The sequence below is a fragment of the Dendrobates tinctorius genome, unplaced genomic scaffold, assembly GCF_039654945.1.
Source record: "Dendrobates tinctorius isolate UK_male_01 unplaced genomic scaffold, ASM3965494v1 ptg000272l, whole genome shotgun sequence".
NCBI classification, from domain to species: Eukaryota; Metazoa; Chordata; class Amphibia; order Anura; family Dendrobatidae; genus Dendrobates; species Dendrobates tinctorius.
The window spans coordinates 13,500,422-13,518,449 of NW_027361939.1; the positions used below are offsets into that span (position 1 = coordinate 13,500,422).

Consider the following 18,028-nt stretch of genomic DNA (forward strand, 5'->3'; position numbering starts at 1 on the left):
CTGACACTAATCTACAGGTGCTTCTCACTAAATTAGAATATCGTCAAAAAGTTAATTTCAGTTCTTCAATACAAAAAGTGAAACTCGTATATTATGTAGTCATTACACACACAGTGATCTATTTCACGTGTTTCTGTTAATGTTGATGATTATGGCTTGCAGCCAATGAAAAGCCAAGTGTCATTATCTCAGTAAATTAGAATAATTAACAAAAAACACCTGTAAAGGCTTCCTAAGCATTTATAAAGGTCCCTTAGTCTGTTTCAGTAGGCTCCACAATCATGGAGATGACTGCTGACCTGACAGATATCCAGAAGGCAGTCACTGACACACTCCACAAGGAGGGTAAGCCACAAAAGGTCATTGCTAAAGAAGCTGGCTGTTCAGAGTGCTGTATCTAAGCATAATAATGGAAAGTTGCGTGGAAGGAAAAAGTTTGGTAGAAAAAGGCGCACAAGCAACCAGGATAACCGCAGCCTAGAAAGGATTGTTAAGACCATTCAAAAATTTGGTGGAGATTCACAAGGAGTGGACTGCTGCTGGAGTCATTGCTTCACGGGCCACCACACCCAGACGTATCAGAACATGGGCTACAAGTGTCGCATTCCTTGTGTCAGCCACTCATGACCAATAGACAACACCAGAAGCGTCTTACCTGGGCCAAGGAGAAAAAGAACAGGACTGTTGCTCAGTGGTCCACGGTGTCAGATGAAAGTAACTTTTGCATTTCATTTGGAAATAATGACTTTTGGGTTTTCATTGGCTGTAAGCCATAATCATCGACATTAACAGAAATAAATGTGAAATGGATCACTCTGTAATGACTCTATCTAATGAGTTTCACTTTTTTATTGAAGAACTGAAATAAATTAACTTTTTGATTGAGATTCTAATTTTGTGAGAAGCTACTGTAACCAGAATTAAGACTGCATGCAGCTGACGGACCGTCCACTCAATTAACGCAAGGATTTTTCAGGACATTGACAGGTCCTTGAGTTTATCCGGTTAATCAGCTGCTCAGCTCGTCCAGCCTCCATTCAGGTCCTGAACATGAACGGCACTGTGTGTGAGTAGATGTGCACATGTAGCAGAGCTGTGTGTATATGCGCGTGTAGCAGAACTGTGTGTTTATAATAAACACTAACAATAGATTTATTACTTCCCTACTACATTAAAATTAGTTATAAAGACTCCCGTGCTTTACACCACCAGGGACGTTTTAGTTAAAGGGGTTGTCCGGGCTTTTCACTTAATCTCAGTACATATCTGGGCTGCAGAATTATGACAAGTAATTTACTTTCTGTCACTAATTTGCACGGTTTTCTAGATACTCTGAACAGAACGTCCAAGGGGGGGGGTGTTATGGCATTGAAATGAGAACTAGTTGTAACCTCCTACTCTACTCCAAACATGCCCTCTATAGCAACAACCCCACCCTCCATAGCTACAGGCCCTCCCCGTCCACATGAAGCAGCCCTTATCACACAGTAACAAATTCTCCCCCTCCAGCAGCCTCAGTGCAGAGAGCTGCTCCTCCCCCAGACACAAGCTGAACAGTGTTCTATGGAAAGTGAAACTAGTGAGGAGGGAAAATGTTTTTCCTATTTTCTACGGTCTAAACCGGGGTGCGTGTTATGGTCAGAAAGATACCGTAATATTTGCCTCCCCTTGGAAATCTGAGAATATTCAATTTACTTTATTTAAACTGATTTTCCTATATGGATAATTCAAAGTAGAACACATAGGACCTGATTCATTATTATCAGTATTTTAGAAGTAACTCTTCTCTATTTTTATGCCAATTTCTTCAACGTGGTTCATGAATTTTGCACAAGATGAAAACTATTCATTTTTATCGTTACCCTTATTTGCACCTTTTTAATAGCAAAAATTTGCATTTTGCGCTAAATCGCAAAGATGTTCACAAAATGTAGATGTATAGTGGATATCGGTTTAGACGCCTCTTTTTGAAATACCAGATTTCTGTCATGTAAACAAAAAAAAAAAATCCTACCTAGTCACCTATAATCTATACAAATTATTCGAGGAACAAATGGAAATCATTTTGAGGGGAGAAATAAAAATGACAAAACTAAAATAACGTTTCATAAATGTCCACACCCTTAGCTGACCTGTGCCGCTAACGTGACTGTTCACATGGTAAATGCTGCTGTCAAACTCTGACAGCCGGAAGCGCTTCCTAAACCCTGCCCATCGGCATCCCTATCACATGACCGCGGGGCACCGATATGGGCTGGCATGACAACCTGAGGTCTGCGGGAGACCCCTGTGGTTGTCATTGCCGATCTGCTATGAGCGCTGTCTTGTGGCTGGCGTTCATGGCAAATTATGGTTTTGTGCTACAGAAAGCAGGGCTGAAATGAAGACCTGAAAATGGCTCGGGGGTGAAAGGGGTTCACCTAATACAATTTTCACCAGCATTCGTTCTTTTTGGGTCGGAGTCTGTCACCATGGGACATCTAGAATTGAGATGTCCTCTTTGTAGTAATGCTTCAATCTGTCAGACTGCGGGGGGAATCTCCTGTGTACAGCACCCTCTTCAGGTCACCCACAGATTTTCATTTTGGATCCCGGTCTGAGCTGTGGCTGGGTCGTTCCTAAACTTTTGATCACTCCAAGCAAATTGGGGGTGACTGGAAGTACATTTTCACAAGTGATACTACTTCTTTAAAAGTCGCAATTAATCATCTAAACATCTGAACCCCACCCACAGGCAAACCTCAAGAAAGTAAGCAAATAAATGAACACGTATAATATGAAAGTTGCTAATGGAAAACACAACAAATGGACAAAAATAGTGCAAATGCAATAATGGATTGGGCCCACGCTGTCCTCCTGTTGGACTCTGACCATTCAGTCATAATCTGCTGGAAAAACCAGGCAGCAAGTGTTCAGCTTGCCTGCAGCACCTCCGCAGGAGAATTGGAGCATTGCACAGTACCCATTGAAATTGAAGCATGCTGTGTAATGCAAAACAGACTGGTACTCCAGAATGAGAAAAATCAATATCCGGTTCTGTTGTCTAGTGTAATCTGTCTCCAGCAGCAGAGGACACTCTGCCCAAAGTAGGGTCTTGGCCTTTCTGCTCTTGTCTAACTGCATACAGGCATAAGTCTTTTGCTATTGGGCAGTCAAACCGTTGGATAATGGCAGGGACAATGCGTGCTAGAAATTGAGAGAAGGAAAGTGCCAGTACCTATAGTGCTGGTAGAATGATACTGATGGTATGAGAATCTGAACAATTCCTGGACATATTGGTCTGGTTTGAGATCGGGAAGGCCATGCTTTTCTACAAGCTTGGTATGAAAGGATAGCTATGATTCAGGAGCCAACTTTATTTACAGATTTCATCCTGCTTTTTCTTTCTTTTTTTTTTTTTTTTTTTCTTCTTCAGGGGAAAGTTGAAGTTGAGGCGGGAAAGGAGAACATGAAGTTTGAGTCTGGAGCCTTCTCCTACTACGGGGTCATGGCCATGAGTACTCCATCAGCTAGTGGTAAGTGCGTTCCTTGCCTTCCAGGCGTTGGCCTCCTCTGAATACACATTTCTCATCTCCTTCTCTGGCCATTGCCTTATTCTTTTGTTTCCTCCTCATATTCCCATCTTTTTTTTTTTTTTTCCTCTTACCTCCATCTCCCAGCTCCTGTCCGTCATTCCATTAAAAGGGGGTCTCTGTTTTCGAGGTTAGCAGGTAAAGGAGACTGCATGCTGCGTGTCTAACGCGTGCGCCCCCCCTCTGCACCGCTTATATGGAGTGTGGCCGCAGTGTAATGCCGCCATATAAGTTGCACCATATAACCGTATCCATCTGCATGGTATTAGTGACCTGTTCTAACGTGTACCGAGGTGATTAACCTTGGGAGTCCTGCATGACGTCTGTTCAGATTTGTTCCTTAACCCCTTTGAGATCAGCCAATACCTTTTTTGGGGCCTTCTGTTCCCCCCCCCCCCCCCCCCCCGTCTTAAAAGTGCTGTAAGTCTTTTTATTTCCCTAGGGGGATAATTTTTCTACTATATACTTCAAATCCACGGTATATAGCAAAAAATAGCGGTCTGCTTTTGAAGCTCAGCTCCATGCTGCCACAGTAGCTTCTCGGTCCCACGTGATTGTGCACCAGGGACCGATGCGTGCCAGTGAGCATTTGAGATTGACAGTGGCATTTGGTTACACTGAACCTATTGCTGTTAAGTGCAGATACTGGCATCTACCCTGTGCGGAACAGGCGCAGCTCCTGGGACCGCTCCATATATGTGCATCAAGGCATATACGGCAGGATGTGTGAAGGGGTTAAAGGTGTTGAACCAGTATTGTAATTTAATGATATCTGGGGGTCCATCTGCAGAGACCATCCTCAATCTCGACAATGGAGCTCTTGAGCATTGGTTGAGCGCTATACTCTCCTATTAGTCTGCCTGACAGAGACTAAGAAAGCAGCGGCGCATGTGCTCGACCTCCACTCCGTTTAGTCGGTGAGCTGTAAAGTCTCATTCTTGGGATTGCTGGAGATCCCACAGCCGGACCCTAACAATTAGTAAGTTATCTCCAATCCTGTTTATGCGGGATAACCTAAAAGGGTTAAGGTACTGTCACACTAAGCGATATCGCTAGCAATATCGCTGTGTGTGATACTTACCTCCGACCGTTCCCCCGTTGGTTATCGCTGATCGTGCGAGAACGTCCAGGACTGTTTCTCGTCGTCAGCTTCCTGCAGCGACGACGAGCGACGCATGGAGCCGGGCGGGAAGACGTCAGGATCGCCGCGTCTGACAGGTAAGTTGCGACCCCCGACCGCTGCTATGTCGCTGGTGAGATCTGCCTGTGTGGCAGCTCACTAGCGACCACTTAGCGATGTACCAGCGATCCTGACCGCGTCATATCACTGGTCGGGATCACTGGTACATCGCTAAGCGTGACAGTACCTTTATGCAGTACCTCTTCTCCCCCCCTTGCCTCCCTTATCGGCAGGTAGTGGTGCCCTGCGATGATCTCTCCTGATTCAGTCGCTGCAAGGGCCCGGCTATCAATCAGCATGACGTCAGCAGTAACACCCCGCCTACAGAGCGAATAAATAGGAGCTGCTCTGTAAGTGTGAGGTCAAAGGGAGCTGGAATCGCCGGCTGGGCAGCACAGTCAGGGCGTCAGTTAGCAACTACCTGCCGATGTTTGATTTCCCGAAGAAGCGAAGCGCGTGTCGGGGCAGAGGGACACCCTTCATGTGACATGGCATCGCGGTCTAAGCAGGTATTGTGTACTTTTCTCATTTGATTATATATGGACCGTTCATCCCGCTCTCTTCCTTATGACTATTGTAAGTCACAGTGTTATGAGTGTTAGTAATGGGGGCTGTTGTAGGTTCAATATTACAAATTAGTTTTTGATTCCTGCTGGGCTCAGTGGGTTGTGTTGATCTATTCAGGTGTGCACATTCATTTGATCCTTTACTCCTTATGGCTGGTGTTGGTCTATAGAGATTTTTCTGACACAATCTGATTATTGCATTTTCTAACAATCCTTTTGCTGCTGCTGTGATTCACACAAGGTGGGATTCGTTCCCTCTTCTTTGTACTTGCACGTTTTTCTTTTTTTTTTTCTTTTTTGAGGGGGAAATTTTTTTTTTAGTTATGTTCTAATAAAATTGTTTATAATTCTTCATTGTACTTCACTTCATTTACCTATACCCAAATAGGGGTGAATAGAGGTGTGTGTGTGTTAATAGTTGTGTGGAGTACTGGTTAACATACTTTTTTGGACTAAATAATGTGAATTAAAGGTATTTATATATGTAGATTGGTATTACAATAAATTGTTTGGATAAGTAGAGGCCAAAAATGTCTTCCGGTGGAGGTGCCACCTGCAGGTCATTGTGTCTTTCTGCAGGTTTATGAAAGTGAATGTTTAAACTGTATTTATTTAGTGATAAAATCGTGAATGTGTGATTTGTTTGGCTCTCTTATTGCTGAAGTGAGCATGTTTACATTTCAAATGGTTTATTGTGTGTGTGGGGCGAAGTAATCACCGAAAAAGTAGTGCATGTATACAAATGTGTTTGCATATGTGACTCACCTGCAGTGAAGTGTGCAATCCTCCAATGTGCCTGAAATATGGCAAGCACTTGAGCAAACTGGAAAGACCCCAAGGCAAATGTTTGGATTTGTTTGTGATGTCTGTAAGTAGCTTTGTGGTAGTGTGCCTTGGGGTACTGTGGTGCCACCTGCAGGTCATTTTTCCTTATTGCAGGTTTATGAAAATGAATGTTTAAACTGTGTTTCGTGATCAAATCGTGGCCGTGTGGTTTGTTTGACTATTTTCTTGCTGAAGAGGGGGCAAGCTTACCTTTCAAATGGTGTATCATTTGTGTGTGTGGGTGGAGTATGAACGGAGATCCAAAGTAATCACTGAAAAACCGTGTTTAGAAAATAATAGAATAGATTGGGTAAAAACGTACAGGGAAGCAACTTTGCCAAGTGACTATTATCAGTGTATGCTGCCCTCATCTGGTAGAAAAAGGAATCTCCTCTTTTTTTTTTTTTTTTTTTCTTCTTCCTCAAATGTACAGTGCCTACAAGTAGTATTCAACCCCCTGCAGATTTAGCAGGTTTGATAAGATGCAAATAAGTTAGAGCCTTCAATCTTCACACAAGAGCAGGATTTATTAACAGATGCATAAATCTTACAAACCAAAAAGTTATGTTGCTCAGTTAAATTTTAATAAATTTTAAACATAAAAGTGTGGGTCAATTATTATTCAACCCCTAGGTTTAATATTTTGTGGAATAACCCTTGTTTGCAATTACAGCTAATAATCGTCTTTTATAAGACCTGATCAGGCCGGCACAGGTCTCTGGAGTTATCTTGGCCCTCTTCTCCAAGTTATCTAGGTTCTTTGGGTGTCTCATGTGGACTTTAATCTTGAGCTCCTTCCACAAGTTTTCAATTGGGTTAAGGTCAGGAGACTGACTAGGCCAATCCAACACCTTGATTTTTTGCCTCTTGAACCAGGCCTTGGTTTTGTTGGCTGTGTGCTTTGGGTCGTTGTCTTGTTGGAAGATGAAATGACGACCCATCTTAAGATCCTTGATGGAGGAGCGGAGGTTCTTGGCCAAAATCTCCAGGTAGGCCGTGCTATCCATCTTCCCATGGATGCGGACCAGATGGCCAGGCCCCTTGGCTGAGAAACAGCCCCACAGCATGATGCTGCCACCACCATGCTTGACTGTAGAGATGGTATTCTTGGGGTCATATGCAGTGCCATCCAGTCTCCAAACGTCACGTGTGTGGTTGGCACCAAAGATCTCGATCTTGGTCTCATCAGACCAGAGAACCTTGAACCAGTCTGTGGTCCTCCAAGTGATCATGAGCAAACTGTAGACGAGCCTTGACATGACGCTTTGAAAGTAAAGGTACCTTACGGGCTCGTCTGGAACGGAGACCATTGCGGTGGAGTACGTTACTTATGGTATTGACTGAAACCAATGTCCCCACTGCCATGAGATCTTCCCGGAGCTCCTTCCTTGTTGTCCTTGGGTTAGCCTTGACTCTTCGGACAAGCCTGGCCTCGGCACGGGAGGAAACTTTCAAAGGCTGTCCAGGCCGTGGAAGGCTAACAGTAGTTCCATAAGCCTTCCACTTCCGGATGATGCTCCCAACAGTGGAGACAGGTAGGCCCAACTCCTTGGAAAGGGTTTTGTACCCCTTGCCAGCCTTGTGACCCTCCACGATCTTGTCTCTGATGGCCTTGGAATGCTCCTTTGTCTTTCCCATGTTGACCATGTATGAGTGCTGTTCACAAGTTTGGGGAGGGTCTTAAATAGTCAGAAAAGGCTGGAAAAAGAGATAATTAATCCAAACATGTGAAGCTCATTGTTCTTTGTGCCTGAAATACTTCTTAATACTTTAGGGGAACCAAACAGAATTCTGGTGGTTTGAGGGGTTGAATAATAAATGACCCTCTGAATAAACTTTTCACAATTTAAAAAAAAATTAAACAAAGAAATAACATTCTTTTTTGCTGCAGTGCATTTCACACTTCCAGGCTGATCTACAGTCCAAATGTCACAATGCCAAGTTAATTCCGAATGTGTAAACCTGCTAAATCTGCAGGGGGTTGAATACTACTTGTAGGCACTGTATATTTATTGTGGGTGGATAAACCCTTTAAGGGCACGACTAGTTTTTTGACCTTTTAGGATGCAGCCTCTAACACCCCCCTCCCCCACTCTGTTTCTTATTCCTCACATTCGGAAGGCCATTTTCATTTTTTTTCCTATCAATTCAAGTGTATAAGGGATGATTTTTTTTTTTTTTTCCTGATTCATGCAATGTTTAATAATTTGCACACCTTACAGCGCAGCGCTTGCATCAATCTGTGGGTCAGTATAGTAGTGATGATAACACATGTATGTTTTTTAGTTTTATTTTTTGTGACATGAGCTGTAATTTTTATTGATCCCATTTTGGGGTCTTTAAACTTTTACATTAACTGTGCAGAATAACGCTGTCCGTCTATGAAGATTGGTTCATTTATCTATTTTTGTGGAGGATGGGGGAATCCACAAAAATGGCTATCTTTGCATCGTTTGTCGTGCAGGATCAAAAATTAGATTAGTTGTATGGTTTTGCTTTTGGGGGGGGGGGGAATTTCCCCCCTCAGAATCTTTAGTCTTGTAAGGGGTCCTGAACGTGTATGGTCACCATATAGCAAACTGCTGCACTTATCATTCCTGTCAGTTCTGATCACAGGCCCCACGTATGACCCTGTTACCGATGTCCATCTCCTCTCTCCGTGTGACAGAGCTCCGCTCCCCATCTCATATGGGCAGCCTGAACCGGTCCACATCTCTAAGCCATGAACGTTCAGACTCCATGTCCTCCACCATCAGCGGCAGTAACACGCAGCTCAGCACCCAGGCGCAGTACACGGCAGACTTCAGCGTGCGAGCCCTCGGCGACCTGCAGTATGTAAAGGTGGGTGTCCTTACGTGCCAGGTGACCACCGTTCTGTTCTCAGGTGGGTGCAGGACAGACGAGTCCTCTACATGGTAAAGGTGTTGGCCACTAAGTTTCATTTTCTGAATGTGGATATAAAGAAAACTGGATTCCTGTAAGTCTCCTTACACTGACACATCACTATCCACAAGGAGAAACGTTACCGCTTACACAGCATTCAGAAGCCTCTCATGCAGCCAAATCGGATGTCATGCTTTGCACTGAGGAAGGGCAACACCCCGAAACTTGGTGCAAATATAGATACTGGTTTGGCTTTTAACCCAAGTCATACGGCAAGGCTCGATAAAGTGGCGATGCTGACTATTAGCATTGTTATTTCCAATAAGTGGCGCTACAGTTCAAGTCCACTTTCTCTCAGAAGCGGCAGTTTGCAAATTTAATCTCCCAGAGGAACGTTGCATGGCCTGTAAGTCTCCTTGCACTGGCATTTTAGGCTTGTTGCTCCCCTCAAGGTGAGGCGTTACTCCTTACACCCAAATGTAGTGGGGTAAAATCAGTTATGAGTTAATGTGAATATTCATGTGTAGCATATGTATTTCATTTGTGAATCCCTCCTTGTACTAAGTCTTGAGGGCGGGTGCTTTAGACTAATCTTAATAATCGGCCATTCCTTCTATGTATGGGAACCTCCCGACTCATCCTGATGGATAGTATTGGGGGAGTCAAGGATCGAGCACTGGGAACGTCAATGCCTGATCCTTTGTTTGCAGGTAGAAATGTCCGTCAGCAGGTTTTTCCTTTTACCCCGGTGGGAAAAACGCATGAATGCTCGGCCTATAACGGTCTTCATTGTATGACCAGCTTTATATTGATAGGCCAGTCGTTCTTGTGTGGTAAGCTTTAGAGAAAAAAAAACTTTTTTTTTTTTTTTTTCACCATAAAGGCCACTTGGAAAACATCTCTCACCAGCCCAGAAAGGGCCAGTTTTTGCTTTTTTTTTTTTTTTTTTTTTCTTTTTTTCCCCCCACTTCTTTTCGTGTCTTGTTTCTTTATAGTCCGTCATGAAGTTCTATAGCTATGGGCTTTGTTTACTTCCAGTCTTAATTTTTTATGGTATTTCGTGTGTTTAGAATTACCCTATGAGTGACGCCCCCTCGGTAAAGTCCATCCAAAATAGCACTAAATAAAAAGCTCCAGATCTCTGGAACCGTATGGCAGATTTTTAGCAGAATGTCCACTTTGACCTGGTGACGGGTTGTCTTTTAAGGATCTGTCTCGTGCCAGTTTTTAGCTGCTTGAGTCAGTCTCCATTATGAATGCAGTAATTATAGTCCCTTAAGGGCTTGTTCACAAGTTGTGTTTTTGCAGCAAAAGAAACTGCTGGGTTTTGCAGTGCCAGGAAAAAGAATGAGATGCTTATATTTTTTTTTCTTGCAGATTTGAAGCCGTTTGACAGGCTGTAAGATCTGAGTTATTTTTATTTATTTTTCTTTATTTTTACAGTTTTTGTAGCATTTTTTCACCCATTCAAATGAATGGGGAAAACTGCATAAAACAAAACACATGTGAAACTGCGCCTACTTTATAGTTTTCCTGCCAACAGGCACGTTTTTGGTGCAGAAATGTCTGCGACAAATACTTAACGTGTGCACATAACCTTACACAGGAACCGATGACCTGAAGCCGTTACTTTTGGGGGTCTGTAGCTGAGAAATACTGGTTTTATGTGGTACCTCGAATTAGTAGTGATGGTCGCCGCTTTCTGTTATTTTTTTTATTTTTTTTTCTTTCAGATCACCAGAGAACAGTACCAAGGTGCCCTGTTGTCTTCCCGTATGGACAGTAGTCCACAGTCTCCCGAGGGAGGAAACCACAAACCTGACAACTCCTTGTCGGAGCGCAGCGAGATTTTGGTGGATGAAACTACCAGCCTTCTGAACCAAAGGAACTCTCAGCACAGCTTGCACCATAACGCGGTTTGACGGCACTGACGGAGCACGGCTCGGCCTAGTACTTTAGCCGTTTAGACAAACCGTTTGCAATATCTGAACTGGACGCAGAGCGGCAATCCACTGCATGCCAAGCTTTATCTTCCTAGGGTCAAACCAGAAAACTCTGAGGCTGCAGAGATGCCCTCTTCTCGTCTGGCCGGTCCTCTGTCATTTATCTGCTCTCCAGATCTTCTGCAGGGGAGTATCGGAGCAACGTTCTGCAGCGTTAGAGAATACTGATCTACACGAGAGGTTTCATGGCTACCAAAGGGGATCTGGCTGATCAAGGCTCTGCAATAATTTGGGGATAGCGTGATGCTGGGGCAAGCATCAACTCAGGGAAGGATTTCTACATGTGCACTGGAGACCCCCCTCCAAAATCTAAATAAGGGGGTCTATTTGTTTGTCTTCCTGTGGGGAGTGGGTAGCATTCAGTCTTCCTTTTATGTGGGTGTTATACCCACAAATTCCCCGTTCTTCCACCACCCCCGCCTGCCTGTCTGTTATTATAGAAACAGGCGAGCGACGGTCCTGACTTTGTATCTTCTGCCAAGTTACCCGGGTGTTAAATTCTGGTTTTAGTTTCCAGGGCTCCATATTATCGGCTAAAACAAGACGTCTTTATTAATGAGCAATTCAATGGTATCGGTAAAAATTATTACCACTTTCCATCAGTGTTGGTGAAGCTTTCTTTGTGCCAGGATGGGTAGACAACCGGGCAGTGAAGAGAGCCTACGTTTACCACCAGTGTTGTATAGGGGAGTTTGCATTACGGATCTGTTGGTGAGTATTCACATTGCTGATGTAGCAGGGCAGTATAGATGGTACCTGCGGCACTATTCCATATGCTCCTTTTACAACCATACCCTATAATTATAGCTTTCTGCGCCCATCGGGGCTGCGGCACCACATCGCGTGGGTTATAAGTCGGGTGTACTACTACCGTGGACCACCAGACTGCCGACGCTCCAGCGTCACACACTGTGTATCTTTGTGCTACATATTTATAAACCATGATCGCTCATCTCACTGCAGCCCTTGCGTTGCTTGTTTTTGCTTTGATGTACAAATGGAAATGGTTTTTAACTTTTTATTTTTTAGTGTCCATCATACCAATAACATTGCAGTAAGGTGCGACAAAAAGAAAAATCGTATGGTCGGGTGAAACGACAAGCTCGGCTTGGCAGATTACTTTTAAACCAGAGTCCGTTTTTTTGTTTTTTTTTTGTTTTTTTTTTCTGTGTATAACACATGTACGGGTATTTTATTTCTAGGTATTCCGACAAAATCATACCCCTTTTTTAAAATGGTACTTGTAAGGGGGCATCAACGATGGCGTGGAGGTCAAATTCACCAAGTGTTTGAAGGAAAAGTTTGTATCGCCGCCACATCTCTGAACCTGCTGGAGCAGTTTTTCTTGCTTCGGGTCGATGTGCAGTTTTGTCTTCAGGCAACTTCCAAATCCAGATGGGTAACTTAACCCTTCCCAGACTGAGAGGACGTCATTGGAGTATGATTAATGACCCCATAACCTATAGGGTGCCCCATTTGTCAATTTTTCTTCGGTTGCATAGTACAGATTGCTGTATGATGTTGGATAGAAAACTGTGACGCTGGTTACAAAGTAAAGTGCCTCACATGAGACTATTGGCAGTCATATTTGCCAATATAGACTGGTACAGGCGACGTTCTAGTGTGTTTGGGGGAGGTGCAGGCCGACTGGTGGGAGAAGTGGACTGAGACTGCACTTAGTGGAAAAAGCTGGGGGACTTCGGGAGCGTGCTGTGCACATTCATGGACTTGGCACTGGACATTTTATTTTTTTTTTTTTTTCACTATTGTCAACTTGTTTTATCCTAATTGGAACAATTGTCTTATTCTAGCGTCACAGAAATGGATAATTTTTGACAAGTCTGTTATCCACCACAGCTGTAATGAGCAATAAATGGTCACATATACAGAAGAGGGTATAAATTCGTGGGGCCTTGGTCCAGCGACCTGATCCGGGGTCCCTGCCAACCTCCTCCTACCCGTCTGCATGCACGGCTCCTCTTTTGATAAGCTGACGCAATGTTGTTGTGACGCACACATGACGTCGCCCCAAGCCAGCTAATTAGGATGAGGTTGGCAGACGCTCCTGTCTGGGGCTCATGGACCTAATTGCTTGGACCAAGGTCCTTTTGAATCTATTCGCTCACCTCTAGTCACATACAATAAAATATCTCGCACGTTCTGCAAGTACAGACTGTGGTCTGCCATATAGTTGCTGCAGTCTGGGCATTATCACTTGAAGGTGTTGGTGGGTGTGCTGCTCAGTGCCTGGTATTGTGCGCCTCTTATTCTAGTGCCTGATACCAGCCGTGTGTGTACACAGCCTGGCACACAATTCAGTGGTGGCAGCTGTACGGCCGGCGTTCACTTCGTGGTGGCAGCTGTACGGCGGGCGTTCACTTCATGGTTGCAGCTGTACTTCGGGCGTTCACTTCGTGGTGGCAGCTGTACGGCGGGCGTTCACTTCGTGGTGGCAGCTGTATATTTCATGGTTGCAGCTGTACGGCGGGCGTACACTTCATGGTGGCAGCAGTATGGTGGGCATACACTTCTACACTTCATGGCAGCCAAACCCACAGATTTTGGCATAACCAGAAGACCCTAGATAGTGTATGTGGACCTCCTGACTTGCACAGGCTTAGTTCTTTTGTTCTCAGGAGATGAGTTGCCATCAGACACCTCTGCCGTTGGCTTATTTCCCTTCAGACCCCCGATACACATGCATGCTGTCCGTGTCCATCTTGGAACCCCATTTCGCAGTTGTGGCTATAGTTGGATTTGGTGAATATTCGGGTATTTTAGAAAGATAATTGGCTTGTCCCCCATAGGGCTTACAGTGCCTGATGTGACGATATATGGGATTTACCGCGCTGCAGAATAGGATTGTGATATATAAGCAGCAGAAATGTTATGCATCCAAACGTGAGTAATACTTTTCAAAGTACATTGCATGATTTTATCTTGTACTAGTCCGGAGTGACAGCCTGTGTTATAATCCAGAGCTGCATTCACAGTTCTGCTGGTTATTGGAACCAGTTGACAGGCGCATTCCTATTAACCTACAATGTAATGGGGCATCCTCTCCCTGTACAATACCCAGAATGTGGATATTATCAGCTCTGTGCAGGCGTTAGGCCAGTGGTAAATGCTGGGAGATTTCAGCTCTGAAGGTTCCAGAATTGTGAATGCAGAATTTGAATCTACAACACAAGCCGTTAACGCTGCATTAAATTATGAGTAATGCAGTAAATCTGGAAAATTACTCTACTTTTTATGTATAATAATTCTAGATGTAAACTGTGATCCATATACAATTAGAACATTTTAAAAGGGGATATCCAGCTTTAAAAATTGATGTTGTATCTTTTAGGATAAGTTTTACAATTCCAGATCACCCCTAAAAACGACTTCTCCCATGTCAATGAGCAAAATGTTTAACAGTTATTGACGGATGTGTCGTCCATTGTTGAAAAAATGGTCATTTGTAAACCAAACCCCCCCCCCCCCCCCGTACGAAAAAAAATCGGCCCAACATACCATTTACTTGAATTCATCTGAGCTGCAATATCTGGACTAGATGGGGACAAGGGAGACCCCACACTGCTGCGGCCGGACGTTTCTGATCGGCTTCTATATACAATGCCATTGATGAAGCACCAAGGTGTCATTGTGCGCGGCAGAGGCTTTGACCGACTAGAGCGGCATTGTAGCGGATTACTCATGAATCGGGTGGGTGATTACTGTAGCATCACTGGGCCTCCGACCTTTCATGAGAACAGTAGGTCCTGTAACCCCAACCCTGTACATTGTATTGGGTGGTCATGCATAATATTTGGTATTATGTGCCCACGATGATCTCCATCATTCCCATAATGAATTGGCGCAGTAGAGCTTGTTCACTAAAACTTGGGGGCACTCTGCATCACGATCGGTGCAGGATAATGATGAGGGAGCGTGCTCGGATGGGATAGGATGTTACCGGAGCATGCTCGGGTGCTAACCCAATGTCTTCGGCGTGCTTGAATAATACGTTCGAGTTCCCCCCCCCCGGCTCTTCGACAGCCTCAACGCATGCAGGGATTCCCTGTTTTTTAGGCAATTCCTGCATCTGTTGCAGCTGTTGAAGAGCCGCGGGACTCTTAACGTATTATTCGAGCACGCTAAAGACACTTGGTGGGCACCCGAGCATGGTCAGATAACCAGGGCTGTGAAGTCGGTAAGCCAAACCTCCGACTCCATGACACCGACTCCACCAACGTAGGCTCCGACTCCACAGCCCTGCAGGTGACCCCTTATCCCAGCACGCTCGCTCATCACTAGTGTAGGACCCTGCACCGATCAGACATTTTAAAGTTGTTGTGTTTTCGTTTTCTTTAAAGAAATTGGATTCATCTTGTAGTTCAGAAGACCCCTTTTAAAAAGTAAAAATAGGCCTATAAAAACACATAATGGTTGCCCGTATTAATCAGATTCCGGCTTTTATTAGTCCAGATCTGGTCGGGATATGAAAGCAGTAGTGTGATTGGTGGCTACAAGGACTAACCCAATGCGCACAAGCCATACGCCGTCTGGGGCAGGATCCTTCGCCACTGTGGGGCGATCGCAGGATCTGATCATTCTTGCTCAGGGACTGGAAACGAAGCAGAATTCTGAAATTAAAATCTTCACCTGTTTACAGAGTTCCAGAAGAAGGGAAATGGTTTTGGCTTTAATTTCTTTTATTTATTTTTTTTCCCCCCCTGTTTTCTTTACCCTCAGAAGGGGTGGTGGGTGGGAAATAAAGCGTGTACGATTTACGATGATTGTAAATATACAAATTGTTTAATAATTAAAGAGTTTATTATTTAATGTTCCTGTTGTGTCCGGGTGCTGTCGGCCTTGTGTAGATTGTGGCGTGTAACTGGGATGGTTGTGTGGACATGTCTCAGCCGTCCTCACCTTCTGACATATGGCGGCCGTCGCCCCGCTTCTGGCCCTCTTGGATCCCACAGTTTAATCCCTTAATGACCGAGCCAAAATGTACAATTCTGACCACTGTAAATTTGAGGCCATGGCTCTGGAACGCTTTGAAGCTATGTGCATATACGCTATGGATTCTGCTGTGGATCCGCAGCGGATTTGGCCCTGCGGATCCGCAGCAGTTCCGCAGACAGTGTACAGTACCATGTAAGTCTATGCGGTTTTTTTCACTGCGGAAAAGCTGCGGTTTTAAATCCGCAGAAAGAATTGACATGTCAATTCTTTCTGCAGATTCCGCTGCGGTTTACCATCTGCTCCATTGTCCAGGTGTCAAACCGCAGGGAAAAACCGCTGGCCAATCTGCAGGTCAATTTACCTGCGGATCCGCATGGAAAAATCCGCTGGTGAATCCGCAGCGTGTGCACTAGGGTGACCGCAAAAAATCGATGTCGGAATTTTGTCCGTCTGGACCCCACAAAACGATTCCCCTTTCCAGATATTGAGAGAGCCAAAATTTGAGCTCGATCAAACGACGTTAACCCGTGCCGCTCGTCGCTCAAAGTTTGAAAAAATCCAAATTGAGGTATTTTAAGATTTAGGTATTTTGCATAGTCTGTTAGACTATAAAGAATGTGACAACAACATTGCAGAAATAGCCCTGACCAAATTTTCGAACCATTTGTGGTATTTGAATGCAGAGTTGGTGGGATTATCGTTTTTTGATCCCACCATTACAAACAATGAAAAGTTGTTAATGGCTAATTGCTCAGTAGCACAGATGAACCATCAGAGCACGCTAGGGTTGTAAATCCAAAAGTTAGGAAAGAAAAATTAAAAGAGGTAGGAAGTAACCGACTTTAACGACGTTCTGACAAAAGATGAAGAACAAAAGCAATATGTCCTGCAAGTTGTAAGCAAATGCCGAGCATTATATTCTGACGTTTCAAAAACTACTTTAACAAAAGCTCTAGAATAGATTAGATAACTATGTAAAATTATCAACTCATGTAGGTTAGCGTGCTCTGATGGTTCATCTGTGCTACTGAGCAATTTATTAGCCATTAACAACTTTTCATTGTTTGTAATGGTGGGATCAAAAAACGATAATCCCACCAACTCTGCATTCAAATACCACAAATGGTTCGAAAATTTGGTCAGGGCTATTTCTGCAATGTTGTCACATTCAACAGACTATGCACGGGTTAACGTCGTTTGATCGAGCTCAAATTTTGGCTCTCTCAATATCTGGAAAGGGGAATCGTTTTGTGGGGTCCAGATGGACAAGATTCTGACTTTTTTTCCCCCCCATATGAGATCCGGTCACTCTAGTGTGCACGCATCCCATTGATTCTGAGATTGCTTTTTTCTGACACATTGAATTTCATGATGGTGGTAAAATTTCTTCGGTGTGACTTGGGTTTATTTGTGAAGAAAAAAAATGAAGACTTGGCGAAAATTTCACAATTTTCAAACTTTTTATTCGTATGCCCTTAAATCAGAGAGATATGTCACCCAAAATAGTTAATAAGTAACATTTCCCACATGTCTACAGCATAATTTTGGAAACATTTTTTTTTTTTTGTTAGCAAGTTAAAAGTTGGCCAGCGATTTCCTATTTTTCCAACAAAATTTAGAAAACCATATTTTATTTATTTTTTTGGACCACCTCACATTTGAAGTGAGTTTGGGCGGTCAATATGACAGAAAATACCCAAAAGTGACACCATTCTAAAAACTGCACCCCTCAAGGTGCTCAAAACCACATTCAAGAAGTTTAACTGTTCAGGTGCTTCACGAGAGCTAAAGCAATGTGGAAAGAAAAATTTTATTTTCACAAGTGTAACAGGAGAAAATGGACCCCAAAATATGCTGTGCAATTTCTCCTGAAAATGCCGATACCTTATTTGTGGGGGAAATCTACTGTTTGGGTGCACAGCAGAGCTCTAAAGGGAAGGAGCGCCATTTGACTTTTTTGATGCAAAGTTTGCTGGAATAATTAGCGGATGCCATGCTGTGTTTGGGGAGCCTCTGATGTGCCTAAACAGTGTGACCCCATTTTAT

General features: G+C 43.9%; 1 protein-coding gene across 1 annotated transcript in view; it reads left to right on the top strand.

Moving 5' to 3' along the window:
• Positions 1 to 15,860, top strand: part of CNNM4 (cyclin and CBS domain divalent metal cation transport mediator 4) — a 38,290-nt gene extending 22,430 nt beyond the window's left edge. The window contains exons 6-8 of the mRNA XM_073559545.1: positions 3,416 to 3,515; positions 8,812 to 8,984; positions 10,760 to 15,860. Coding sequence (XP_073415646.1) covers positions 3,416 to 3,515; positions 8,812 to 8,984; positions 10,760 to 10,948 — 462 coding nt within the window. The 3' untranslated portion in view covers positions 10,949 to 15,860. The remainder of the gene's footprint in view (positions 1 to 3,415; positions 3,516 to 8,811; positions 8,985 to 10,759) is intronic.
• Positions 15,861 to 18,028: the final 2,168 nt, after the last annotated feature.